Source organism: Notamacropus eugenii, chromosome 6, assembly GCF_028372415.1.
Source record: "Notamacropus eugenii isolate mMacEug1 chromosome 6, mMacEug1.pri_v2, whole genome shotgun sequence".
In the NCBI taxonomy this organism is placed as follows: Eukaryota; Metazoa; Chordata; class Mammalia; order Diprotodontia; family Macropodidae; genus Notamacropus; species Notamacropus eugenii.
The window spans coordinates 378,651,280-378,665,062 of record NC_092877.1 but is presented as its reverse complement, the minus strand read 5'-3'; the positions used below and the strand labels follow the sequence as shown (position 1 = coordinate 378,665,062).

Genomic DNA, 13,783 nt, shown 5'->3' with positions numbered 1-13,783 from the left:
ATCCTTCTTTAACCATGGGCTATACTTCTTACTAAGAAAAATAGCCTCAAGGTTTAGATTTGTTATATTTGTAAAGAGTTCTTTTTCACCCCTCTAGTATACAAACCTGTATCTCCTTCCCAACAACAAAAAACAAGCTCGCCCTCCCCTGCCCTCCCCAACATGCCCACTTCTACTTTCACAGCTCACCTCTGCCTAAGTGCCTGCAGACCAGGGCCTGGGCAAAGATCATCTGCCCACAGCGCAACATGCAGCCCCAGCCCGTGTCCGAGGTTGGGCCTACTCCTCCTGAAATCAGGGAGAGAAACGGTGTTAAAGGTTCAGCCAAGAAGCAGGATGGAAAGCAGTGCATTCTGTCCAAAGGAATGGTGCTTCTTGCAGTGTGATATTGTACCAGTATGGTATGCGGGCCCATGGGGACTCAGACACTCTCGGGAGGGCTGCAAGGTTAAAGCCATTTTATAATAACATCACTAAAGAACTTTACTTTTAAATATGGTCAATACTGATAGTCATAACCCATATAAACAAAAACACTCTGAAAGGTCCTTGATAATTTTTAATAGCATAAAGGGGTTCTGAGACCAAAAAATTTGAGAACTGCTGCTGCAGACATACACACACACATACACACACACACACACACACACACACACGTACATATATAGATGCTAACTTGATGATGACTACTTTTGGCATACAGGAATTGGAGGCTCCAAGGACCAAAATGCATTATATTTATGAAATGTATCAATACATTTAAGAGATGCACACCTTTCTATACAATACCCACAGGGCATGTGGTTTGAATTTCTTTTTGGCAAGTTATGAACCTGTCCAAAGAGCTACTTTCTCCTCCTTGTCTCCTATCTGCCCAACAGCATGGATTTTTAAAATGCCTGGTCAGAATAAAGACAAAGTTTGTGGTGATGGAAGAAAGCAAAAGTTCTGTGGCTCCCAATGACTACACTAATAACTTGTGCTTCACAAGTCCTACGTTCTAAGCAACTGGGCTCACTGACTACAGAGAATTTACTAGAATTGGTCCCAGGAGTATCAGGTGTTGAAGAAGTATAACTTCAAAACTAACTAAAAATCTGCTTAGGGAAGATTGTTCACAAATGCCAATCTAAGCAAAAATACTGGATTCTGCATCCAGTGGCAAGGGCTGCCAGAAACTACTTATAACCTGATGGATGGGGATTAAGAACAGCAAGTAACTTCTTGGGAATTAAGAGCCATCCCTCACTAAACTGAGTCTCAGCATTTGTTAAGGGTGAAGAAAGTGAGGCTGGTGACCTCACTCAAATCCAAGTCATGATGTCACAGTCCTCTTCAAGAACAAAGGACAAACATGGTAACAGCTCTGCATGTCAAAGATTCCAAATTCCCCAGCTGAATTCAGTTTGCTTCTCCACCCAAGGGTCACTCATTTCTGAATTCAAAAGCCTTCCATCTGGGTACAGAAACTCCTCATCCCCTACAATTCCAACCTAAGTGGTTCCTGCACCTCTGCCCTATGGGGACTACTTTGGGAGAGCTAAAGTGGTTAGGCATTTTCTCCTTCCACCAACTCACCTCTTCCTAGCCTGGCTGGCCCTCTACTGAAACAGTCTTACCGTTATCTCTCCTATTCAGGCCATCCTTGTGCCATTCTTATCTATCTTTAAGCATGAACAAGCCACTCTCATTATCAAGAATGTACTTTTTGCATTTAAACACATTCCGGTAAGACCAAAAAAAGGAAAATAAAACAGCAAGAATAAATATTTTAGCCATTGGGGTGTGACAGATAAATAATCCAAAATCTTCATCAATACTCTCAAGGCCTTCTACCAACGAAATTTACTTTGTCTTTGAGTCCTGTCTAGGATTTCTCTGCCAGCATAACTGTACTTGTCCTAAAAGATAGGACTGTAAATTAAAGACGCTAATTTCCAAAACACAGGCGAAGTGAAATGCATGTGAAGTAAGTGGCATCCTCCTTCAGTCCCCTTTAGAGGGTTTTATCCAACATGATGGTGCTGTATTCAAAGCCTGTAACATAAGAGAATCAAAACTGGCAAATCGTCATCCTTTGAGGATGGATTTGATGTTGAGCCACTTGGAGTCAACAACACAGAGCTCTGTGAAAGAAATGTCATTTAGAGTCTGATGCAGTGGCTCAGGAGGGGCCTGTGATAGCCAGCTGCCAGTATCTGAAGGGCTACTAAGTAGAAGAGTTCAATTTGTCTTGTGTGGTCTCAAAGTAATAGGTAGAAGTTACCAAAAAGCAATTTCAGGGTTCACACAATAGAAGGAAAAACTTCTTCACAGCATGAACACACACCCACACACACACTGACACCCAACCCCACCTCAGTTCTCCTTTGCCACAAAATCAAGGGCTAGACTATATGACCTGGAAGGTCCTTTTCCCACTCTCCTCTATGATGTAAGACTGTCACGAATTGTAACAAGCACATGTGTCTAAAGTTTCCCCATAGTTTATCTCTATATATTTTCAGTCAACTAGACTAGCAATCAGTCAATTAGTTTGCTAATTCATAAAGTGCCTACCATATGCAGGCACTGGGCTAAGCTCTGGGGAGATGCAGGAAGGCAAATGCCAATGCTTGCTCTCTGGGAGCTCCCATTCCAATGGGAAGTTGACCCACAGAAGGAAGTCCCTAGCACTAAGAGGGAGGGTGAAAAGCTTCTGGCAAGAGGCAGGACTTTAGCTGAGACTTGAAAGGAAAGTGAGAGGTGGAGACAAGGATGAACAGGCATGAAGGACAGCCCATGAAAATGCCCAGAATCAGTGTAGTATGTGGGGACAGCAAGGGGGTCAGTGTCACTGGATTCCAGGGACTGGGGGTGGGGGGAAAGAAGGCTAGAAGGCCAAAGGTTTACTACTGTGTTTGGACTACCAGCCCAAATGCCTCTCCCTACAAGTCAGAGCAGCAGTGAGGTACAAACTGTTCCTGCTCAGGTCCAATGCTTTCCCACCCACTTTCTTGGCTGTGACAAAGAGAAGTCTTTCAACTTCACCAGAATCAAGAACTTAATGAAAGAATCTAATGTGACCATTAATAGTCTATGAAAAAGCTACCTGGCCACCGTGTGGCCTTGGGTATGACCAGTGTCTCTGGTCTTCATCTGTTAAAATGGAGAGGGCTGGCCTAGATTACTTTTCAGGCGCCTTCCGATTCTGAAATTTGGAGATCAATTCTAGAAGAAGCTTTAAGTTCTATGATTTAACATCCAAGAAAAGCTATATCTCTCAAATAGGAAACGCCACAGTTTTGGAGGAGCCATGAAACATATTCCTAGCCTGGCCACCAGTTTGACTTAACATCCCACCCAGGACTTGGGAGTTGTACTTTGCACATTAGAAGGAGAAAATAATTATGCTTTTTGAAGATGACACACGCAAGTGCTTGTTCTGAAAAACATAAGATTAATACTTCTAAAACTATCATGTTTTTACATTTTACAGGTATTTTAAAAATTTATTTTGTACATTTTAAGAAATGTAAATAAGGAAAGAAATAAAATAGTAAGGCTAACCCAGGAATATGCATCTTTTCTTTGGAATAGGGACCCTATAATGAGGAAACTCCTGGTAGCAATAGTCATTAGCACTTAGCAAGTGACCAGGGCCCTGAGATATGAAGTGGCTTGGCAAGGTTCACCTGGCTACCATGTGTCAGAGGTGGGATCTACAGCACACATTCAGATAGAGGTTGCATGAACAATATTATTGTACATATACTGAACTGATTTGCTTACCAATGGCTGGAAAATTTTTCCTATATGTGAACCAAAGCCGAGAAGTCACATCTGAAAGGATCTCTTCCTTTTCTGAAAGAATTTTACAATTTCTTAATAAAAAACAAAATAATCTCAAAACAAAGTTCTTCACAAAGCTTTATAAGTAACATGGTTTATTCTGGACTCAAATTATCTTGAATGCATTCACTGAATTACAACTATGTTATATACAAAGTTTCCATAATTAATATATCCAGCTTATGAAAAATTTTACTTTTTAAATGACATGATATTCCAAAACTGATTAGCTGGAAACTATTCTACAAAATACAACATTACCACAGGCAGACAAGACTCTAGAACAGTTTATTACCTGTGAAGATGGTATATTTCCTACCCAATATCCAGACAGGCTCTGTGGTCTCAGGGAAGTCTTCAAATTCAGCAAACCTGAGAGTGTCGTAGGTAAGAGTTGCTGTTGAAATAAAAGACAACAATTATATGATACATATATTTAAAAAAAAACCTTTGTTCTGAAGTAAACAATACACTTAGCGTATAATAATTCCATGACATGACAGCACACAGTACAACAAAGGTATAGTTAAGAAAAACTGGAAGCAACATCCACGTGGTCGACCACAAACCTTACTAATATCACTTTACAAGCACTATGCCAGCTCACTGCAAACAGTCCTGGCTGAAAAAGTAGAATGTCTTGGGAACTGCCCAGAGCCAATATTTACTGCAGAGTAAGCAGTAAATTGCCATAACTCTCCCATATTCACCTCGAAGCAACCATAAAAGAGGGCTCCAAAAGAGATTCTTGAACAGCAAAAGCAGGAAAAAAACAGGATGAAACGATCTTTTGGCCCAAGAAACTTGGAAGATGGGCAAGAAATCTTAGTCTGTCTCACCCTGGTGAAGAGAGAACACAGTCCGGAACAGGAAGCAACCCGGCAAACCAGCAGGAGATCCTAAGCCCCAGTGAGGAGGAACAGGTAAAGGCCAATCCCAGGACTCCCCCAAACCTGACCATGGGCCTCAGGATGGCCAGAGGAATGAGCAGACTCCAGCGTAAAGAGCCACCAGGTACCTGCCATCACTGTCACATGCTTCAGCATAGTCCCAGGCAAACAGGCAGCCTCCAGCAGTGCCAGCCACCCCCAAACCCCACCCTCCTCCATCACAGCACCAGACATATAAGGGTCCCCCATGGGCCTTGAGGCAACACCAATGCAGCACCAGGCAAACAAACAGCCAGGGTCTTCAGTCTTAGGCACAAGAAGCCTGAGATGGTGCCCTTTCTACCCCTGTGGCAGAACTCAAATTTAAAAAAAAAGGGAAAAGGTGAGCAAAAACAAACAAAAAAATCTGACCATAGAAAGTTGGTGACAAGGAAGATCAAGACACAAATTCATAAGAGGACAACAATGTCAAACCCCTCCCCCCAAAATGGGAAGTGGTCTCAAGCCCAGAAAGAATTCATGGAAGAGTTCAAAAATCATATAAGAAAGGTAGGAGAAAAACTGGGAAAAGAAATGAGAGGGATGTAAGAGAATTATGAAAAAAGAGATAACAGCCTGGGGAAAGAAAAAAACTGCTTAAAAGCAGAACTGGCCAAAAAGAAAAGGAAATACAAAAACCCACTGCGGAAAACTCATTAAAAAGTACAATTGGCTAAATGGAAACGGAGGAAAAAAACCTCCTTAAAAGTTAGGATTGGGCAAGTGGAAGCTAAATGATGCTGAGCAATCAAACAAATTCAAGAGAACGAAAAATGGAAGAAAATATGAAATAGCTCACTGGAAAAACTGACCTAGAAAACAGATCCAGGAAAGACAAGGTCACAGGCATCGGACACCTGTGAGCCGCAATCTAAAGGAAGACCTGGACAGCATCATTCAAGAAATTACCAAGGAAAACTGTGCCGATGCTCTGCAGTCAGAGGGCAAAAGAGGTGCTGAAAGAATCCATGGTTCCCTCAGGAAAGAGGCCCACAAAACTCCCAGGAACATTACAGCCAAACTGTAGAACTATCAGGTGGAAAAACACTGCCAGTAGCCAGAAAGAAACAATCCAAACTCTGGGGAGCCACAACCAGGATTACACAGGACTTAGCAGGAGCAGAAGTGATGGAACATGATAGCAAAGGAAGGCAAAGGAGCTAGGACTACAACCAAGAATCACCTACCTGGCAGAATCAAGCACAATACTTCAAGGGAAAAAAATAGTCATTCAATAAAATAGAAGAATTTTAAGGTTTCATAACGAGACCAGAACTGAACAAAAAAATTTATCTCTAATACCCAAACTCAAGAGAACCTTCTAAAAAGGGAAAATAAAATCATAAGAGATTCAATGGAGTTTAACATCCCTACATGGGAAGATAATACTTGTAATTCTTAAAAATTGTACCACTTACCACATCACGTCTATCAGATTGGCAAACATGATAAAACAGGAAGATGATACATGCTGGAGAGGATGTGGGAGAGTTGGAACACTAATTCATTGTTGGTGGAGCTGCGAGCTGATCCAACCATTCTGGAGAGCAATTTGGAACTATGCCCAAAGGACTACAAAAATGTGCATACCCTTTGACCCATAATACTGCTTCTAGGACTGTATCCCCAAGAGATCATAAAAATGGGAAAGGGTCCCACACGTACAAAAATATTTACAGCAGCCTCTTTGTGGTGGCCAAAAACTGGAAATCAAGGGGATGCCCATCAGTTGGGAAGTGGCTGAACAAGTTGTGGTATATGAATATAATGGAATACTACTGTGCTATAAGAAATGATGAACAAGGAAGACTTCAGATAAACCTGGAAAGACTTATATGAACTGATGTGGAGTGAAATGAGAAGATGCAGGAGAACATTGTACACAGCAACCGCCACAGTGTGTGAGGACTGTATCGGATACACTTGGTCCTTCACAGCAATGCAAGGACCTAAAACACTCCCAAAAACTCCTGAGGCAAAATGTCGTTCACATCCAGAGAGAGAACTAGGGATTCAGAACGCAGGATGGAGCAGGATATATTCTCACGTCTATGTTGTGTTTTTTCTCATGATATCTCCCATTCATTGTAATTCTTCTATGCAACAGGATTAATATGAAAATGCTTTTAATGAGAATGCATGTGTAGAACCCACGTAAGATTGACCGCATGCTATCTTGGGGAGGGAGGGAAGAAGGAAGGGGAGAAAGTTTAAGACTTATGGAAGTGATTGTTGAAAACTGAAAACAAATAAATTAATTAAATTTTTAAAAAACTGTACCATCAACAGTACAGCTGGAAGGAATGCACATAAAACAGCAGGTATGGATATAAGGTGAACTGAAGGGAATGACATAAAAAATAATTAAGGGATGAGAAAGAGGAGTACGCTGGTTGTAGAAGGAAGGGCAAGGCAGAGTGGGGTATATTATTTCACATGAGGTAAGAGGAACCTATTACAATGGAGGAAAAGACAGAAGGGTGATCAATGGGCATCACGTGAACCTTACTCTTATCAGTACTGGCTCAAAGAGGGAATATACACAACCAGTTGAATAAAGAAATCTATCTTACTGACAGGAAAGAAAGGAAGAATTCATAACGAAATGCAAAGTAGATAATTCTAATTGTATTAAAATAAAAAGCTTTTGTACAAACAAATGCAAGCAAAATTAGAAGAAAAAAGCAGAAAGCTGGGAAACAATATTTACAGCAAGCGTCTCTGATTAAGGCCTCATTTCTCAACTGGCTTTTGAAAAGGCCAAGGCAGGGGTGAGGAACCTGTAGCCTCCAGGCCACATGTGGCTCTCTAGGTCCTCAAGTGTGGCTGAATCCAAACTTCACAGAACAAATCCCCTTAACAAAAAGATTTGTCCTATAGAACTTGGACTTAATCCAAAAGCCCCCCTCAAGCACCTAGAAGGACACATGTGGCACTGAAGCTTGCAGGTTCCCCCCACCCCCACCCCCCCTCGGCCTTGGGCCATCTCCAGCTGTCCTGAAGTGAGGCTGATGATTTTGCACAGCCCTCCCTCACTTAAATCCAATTCATTTCCATGTCACAGCATCCCTTCCCTGATGTCACTTAGAGGATGAAGCAAACAGCAGGCAGCAGCAATCAGAGAAATGCAAATGCAAACACCTTTGAGGTACCACCTAACACCTCGGATTGGCTAACGGGACAGAAAAGGACAATGAGAAATGTTGGAGAGGATGTGGGAAAACTGGGACACTGATGCGCCGCTGGTGGAGTTCTGGAGGGTGGTTTGGAACGATGTCCAAAGGGCAACCAAACTGATCCAGCAATGCCTCTACTAGATCTGTATCTCAAATAGATGATAAAAAAGGGAAAAGGACCTCCATGTGCAAAAATATTTATAGCAGCAAAGTCCTGGAAATCGAGGGGATCCATCAACTGAGGAATGAATGAACAAGATGAGGCATATGAATGCAATGGAACGCTACTGCGCAGTAACAAATGACCAAGAGGCAGATTTCAAAAAGATGTGGGAAGACTGACGCAAAGTGAAATGAGCAGAACCAGAAAACCCTGTACACAGAGCCAGCAGCACCGTGTGAGGGTCAGCTATGGATGACTCAGCTCCTCTCAACAGCACTGTGATCTTAGACAAATACAAAGGACTCACAGGAAAACATCCAGATGAAGAACTGATGGGCCCCGAACGCAGATCAAAGCACATTGTCTTCACTTTATTGTGTTATGTGTTTTTTTCCTCTTTTGAGGTTTCGTCTTTCACACCTGTGACTAGGACGGAAATGTTTTACACGATAGCACATCTATAATCTATATCAAACTGTCTACCATTTTAGGAAGAGGGCAGGGGAGAGACAGTGGGAGAAAAATGTAGAACTCAAAATCTTGTAAAAAGATGAATGCTAAAAATTGTCTTGACACGTAATTGGGGGGAAAGTATTATTAAAAAAAAGTAGAATGTCTTATCTCAGGAACATTTTATGCTATTGTGCTCAAATGACTTTTCAATTTAAAAGGCATTTTCTCTTTGCATCCTCCCCCCACCCAGTGTTTTACCTTCTGGGCTTCAAAAAAATAAACACAGAAAAAACTAAGTGAAAAAACTGTGATGTGATCAATTCCTTTTATTTACCTGAAAACTCCATGCTTAAAAAGCTTCATCAAATCTTACCATTGATACAATAAAAAGCTTAAGAAACAGACATGCCTTGAAAGAAATCTTAATCTAAATCCTCATCCTAGAAGTCCTGGCTTGAAATCCAAAGGCTCACAGATTTAGTCAGAAGGGACCACAACAGTCATTTTCTCCAAGATGGAGGACACTGAAGCCCAGAGAGGTCAAGGTCACAAAGATCTGGGAGTAGAGTATGTCCTCAATCTCCCAATCTAGGGCTTTTCAAAACTCTCCTGCTGAAGCTGCCAAAATAGGGTTCCTTTGGTTCCTAATTCTGGAGTTACCACAGTAACTTGCATTATAGGAAATGGTGTAATAATCCTGCGTAGAAACTTTACCCATTTTTGTACAATGAGAAATCTTACCACCGAGCTGTTAAGTAGATGGTAATAACTAGGGTACCAGTCCCAGACTTATGAATCCATTGATGTGATCAGTCAATCAACAAACATTAAGTGCCTCCTAGGTCCCAGACATCATGCTAAGTGCTAGAAAAGGCTGGATAAGGAAACTGCCAATGCATCAAGAGGCAGGTGGAGGGACTTGTCTGGGTCAAAACCAGTATGTGCCGGAGTAGGACAGGAAGCTCAAAAGCTGGCTTCGAGACATTCCAAGGAGCAGCAATTATACACAGAACAGGAGACCTGCAATGCAGAGTCCCTAAAAGAGAAGAGTGCCAATGTCCTTGGAGCGAAGGGAAGTCCGTCTACCATTTGAAATCATTTTTCTCTCTTTTCCTGTTGTACAATGATGGAGCCACAGCGCTCCAAAGAAGGCCTGATGCCTTTTCCTCTTCAAGCTGCTCTAACTCGGACAAGCAGAGTCCTGCAAAGCTGTCCCCCTATCCCCTCCCTTTCCATCTTTTAAGACATACATTCCACCTTTTCATATTATATGTTATCCAAGCAAAGGATCCACTTGCCAGGCTTTCAGCCTCAAGAGTCTGCTGGGACTCACAGTAAAGAAGGAAGCCTCAACCCCCCTCTTCCACAGCCCGTAAGGAAGACCCATCTCAAGTCATGAGTACCAAGAGAAGCATCAGTGCCAACAAGCTACATTAACATAGAAGGAACACTCGGAAGATGTGCTTTTCATGTGGGGAGGGCAGATTTCCAGTGGCATCATGTAAAGGAAGAGTCCCTGCTGCTCTCCAAAAACATGACTAGTCCTGACTCACTTGTGTCAAACAGTGGCACAAGGGTTTGTCTTAGGAGTTTGAAGTTTATGGAAGGTGAGAAAGCCTGTGAATGAGACATTCCCTCCCCTGGCTAAGACGCTACGCTCTGGAATATTCAAGCCGCGGCCAAAAGGAATGAGGCTTCAGGAAACTACACAAAGATTGCAGGGGAAGGTTAGGATTGTCATCTTCAGGGAAGTATACGTGACTAAGGCCCTCAGTGCAACCTGCTCACTTGTAATCAGCCCTAGGTCCCCTAGACCATTTATCAGAAGACAGAAAAATCAAAGTGGCTTTGGCAACTTCTTGACATGCTTTACTCAGCATCCACTGGCCAAAAACAGAGACAAAAACTAAATGCAGCAACATTCAGGAAAAAAAAGTCCCTTCAGAAACAGGCAGCAGGGTAGGCTACACTTACATGATCAGAAAGTGAATCTAATTCTTTCAAGAGGTACCTAAGCTCTCTACCTGCCTTTCTACAAAGCCTTAGACATACAAAAGCTGAACCGGCTTCCTTTCCCAGAAAACCTTCAACGACCCCTAATGATACTATGTCCTCATCTCCCTGCTTCACGTTAATTTCACAACACAATCAAGCAACACCTAAGTTTCCACTCTGATCAGTGCAGCACGACCCTCGTAAATGCCTAACATGTGTACTGACTTGAATGTCTGAAGTCTTTTTTCAATGAATATAACCAGCAAGGTCTCAGTCCTGAAATTTCTCTAAGCAAACATCTGCTCATCAACAGCTCAATTGTTTTCCATGGCTATTTACAAATAATGTGTACTGGCTGAACATGGAAGTTGTTCCTCAAAGTGTCTCAGCACAAGGAGCCTATTCATAAACAACTCTCCGGCCTTCAGAGGCAGCTGGTGCCACAGTGGAATCAGGAAGGCCTGAGTTCAAATCTAGCTGTAGACACTGTGTGACCTTGGACAAATCACTGCACCTCTCTCTGCTTTAGTTTCTTCAACTGTAAAATGAAGAAAATAATGGTGCTTCCCTGCCAGGGCTGTTGTGAGGATCACATTAGATAGTATTTGCAAAAGCACTTAACAGCGCCTGGAACATGGTAGGTGCTTAATAAACACTTCCTTCTTTCTTGAACAACTGCATGGCTGTGAGAAAGCACAGTTCCAGTCCAGGCCTAGCCTCCAACTAGCTGCATGACTTGGGACCAGCCACCCTACTGCTCGAGGTAGTTTCCTTATCTGTGAAATGACAGGGTTGAACCACGTGATTTCTAAGGTCTCTTCCAGCTCTGAAATTCTATATTTCCTGAAGATAATTCTGGAAGGAAAAGATCAAAGAAATCGTCACACACTTAAATGCTTTCTTTAATCTTCACCAACTTGCCACGTGGCCCAGGAACAAATCATTTCAATTATAAGCCTTGGCTGCCTTTTTTTGTACAGCATGGTAATACCTGTCATTTCACACCACCATGAAAACAATTTGTAAGTTTGGGAAGGGATTAAGGTCGTATGTCATTTTCTCTTTATTCAGATTCAGAGGCCAAAATCTGTTGCTGAAAGGAAAAAAAACTATCTAAACCTTAGTTACAGAACGTTGTAATATAAGAATTTCTGACCTTCGGATATTTAACCCCATCACCAGTAAGACTCACCTCAGTCGGCCACATTTCCTGCAGAAACACTTTATATAAACTGACCAGGGGTTCACAAGAGAAGTTATTTGGTGGTCTAGTAAATGCTAGAACCATTGGTCCAGTCAGCAACAGGCTTTGTTTAAACAAGATTATTTTCCTTGGGTTCCTACCATGAAAATGATGACAAACTGTGAATCATTAAGAAAATGGCACCACTTGCCATTTAAGAAAAGTGTCAAAGAGAAAAGCAAAATGTATATGACTATCAGACCAAAAAGAGTTTAATTTTTAAGCCAAGTCCCAACTGTTTTTTTTCAAGATTATTTTGATGTAAAATTACTTAAATGAATGGAATACAGAAATGCAGAGCAGACATATTTCTTACACTTATTATCAAGGTTTATAGGTCAGAAAGCCATCTTTTCACAGCCAATACAGTACAAGTGAGTCAGTCTTATTAAATAGGTTCAAATACATCACACCCTGTCTTCTGCAGTAACTAAGGCATTTATGAGGTACTAATACCTACTTAGCACCGAAATAGATGAATACAAAAGACTCCAAAGAGATGAAGCCAACCTAGATGTGAGAAAAGGTACAAAAACAAGCCAATTAAAATTGTGAAGGCCAAACTCTCTCTAGCTTATCATAGCGCTAAAATGACAAATCCAACATTTTGGTAAATCATTAAAAGCAGAGTTACTAACGAAACTGGGAATATAAGACACGTTTGTACCTAAAGCATTTATTCCATAAGCCAAAGCCAGAATGTGACAACTAATGAAAACAAATTGTAAACAATAAATGAAATATTCTCAACTTGCTTGATTTTGCTTAACAGAAAGGTTTAACTATGTTAGTCACTAGATGTCTCCTCTTCTCCCCTAGTACCAGGAAGAACATCTTACAAGGTCTTGGCAAAGGCAACAGTCCAAAGCATCTCAATGATCTATAATGATGGTAAGGTAAACAGAAAACAGATGGTAGCTGGCAAAGTTCCAGGAGGATGATTTCGCCATTCCCCATGGAAACCTAAATGGTTCCATTTCCCCTCTAGATTTCAGAGTCAACTTTTCATCCTACCTTCCACAATGCAACACTAGCAGTCTAGACATTTCCAAAGACCAACGTCTCCTTGCATTCTTGTGACCAATCTGTATTTGGTCTTCACAGTAACACTAAACAGCCCTTTCTCCCTGAGTTGGAATAAAAAGTAAAAATTCCAACAGAAAATTCTTAAAACATCTATAATTTAAAGCTTACAAAAGTAAGCTTCGTGAAAACCGTTGCCATGATCTCTACGAAATGTTTAGTAGTGGTATAAAAATCAATGGAGTGAGACAAGGTACAAAAAGGAAAACCTGAAAAAACTTAGTAAAGTTCAAACTTACAGCTGTAGTGGAAACTTACTACTTTCTAACATAAGCAACAACACTAAGATTAGATTTAAAAACAGGCTAAACAATATTCAGGCTAACAGGTTGAACAATAAGAATAAGAAAATTCCAGAAACAATCAAGGGAAGACAATGAACATATGGATATCAGAGATAATGAGACTAGATAATCTCTTCACTCATGATTCAGTCTTCTATAATTCCATGACCTTTATATGAAGTGGTGTTCATAATCTCGGCATTTTGACATATGGTCCAATTAGGAAGGAAGCAAGAAAAAGGACAGCAGCAACCTGAGTTTTTATGCAATAATTTTATAGTCTGAAGGATGACAAATGCAGAAAAAACTATAGTAAAATACTAAAAGAGAATGTCAGAAATATTATTGAGTTTCATTTTTTCAATTATATTCCAGCTAGTCAGCATATCATGACCCTGTAACTGAGCTCATCTGACTCAAAACTAAAAAGCTAAAAAAAAAATAGAAAAGAGACAACAAATTTGTACAGTAGTTTTTTTCTATTGCAGTACCTTCACTTTAGAAACACATGAAGAGTCAGTCTGCTTAAACTTAATCTTTAAAAAATTTTCACAGATGGAGATGAGATTAGTTTAGACTAACTCAGGTGAACCAATGCTGGTTTCAAGGGATCACCATTTCTAATT

The 13,783-nt window shown here is 41.0% G+C and overlaps 1 protein-coding gene across 3 annotated transcripts in view; it reads right to left on the bottom strand.

Moving 5' to 3' along the window:
- The window catches only part of ATG4B (autophagy related 4B cysteine peptidase), a 37,237-nt gene that overhangs the window by 19,117 nt on the left and 4,337 nt on the right, over positions 1-13,783 (bottom strand). For all 3 annotated transcript variants that reach the window (XM_072618777.1, XM_072618774.1, XM_072618776.1), the window contains 3 exons: positions 4,127-4,228; positions 3,772-3,843; positions 190-288 (listed from right to left, as the gene is read on the bottom strand). In XM_072618777.1, coding sequence (XP_072474878.1) covers positions 190-288; positions 3,772-3,843; positions 4,127-4,228 — 273 coding nt within the window. The remainder of the gene's footprint in view (positions 1-189; positions 289-3,771; positions 3,844-4,126; positions 4,229-13,783) is intronic.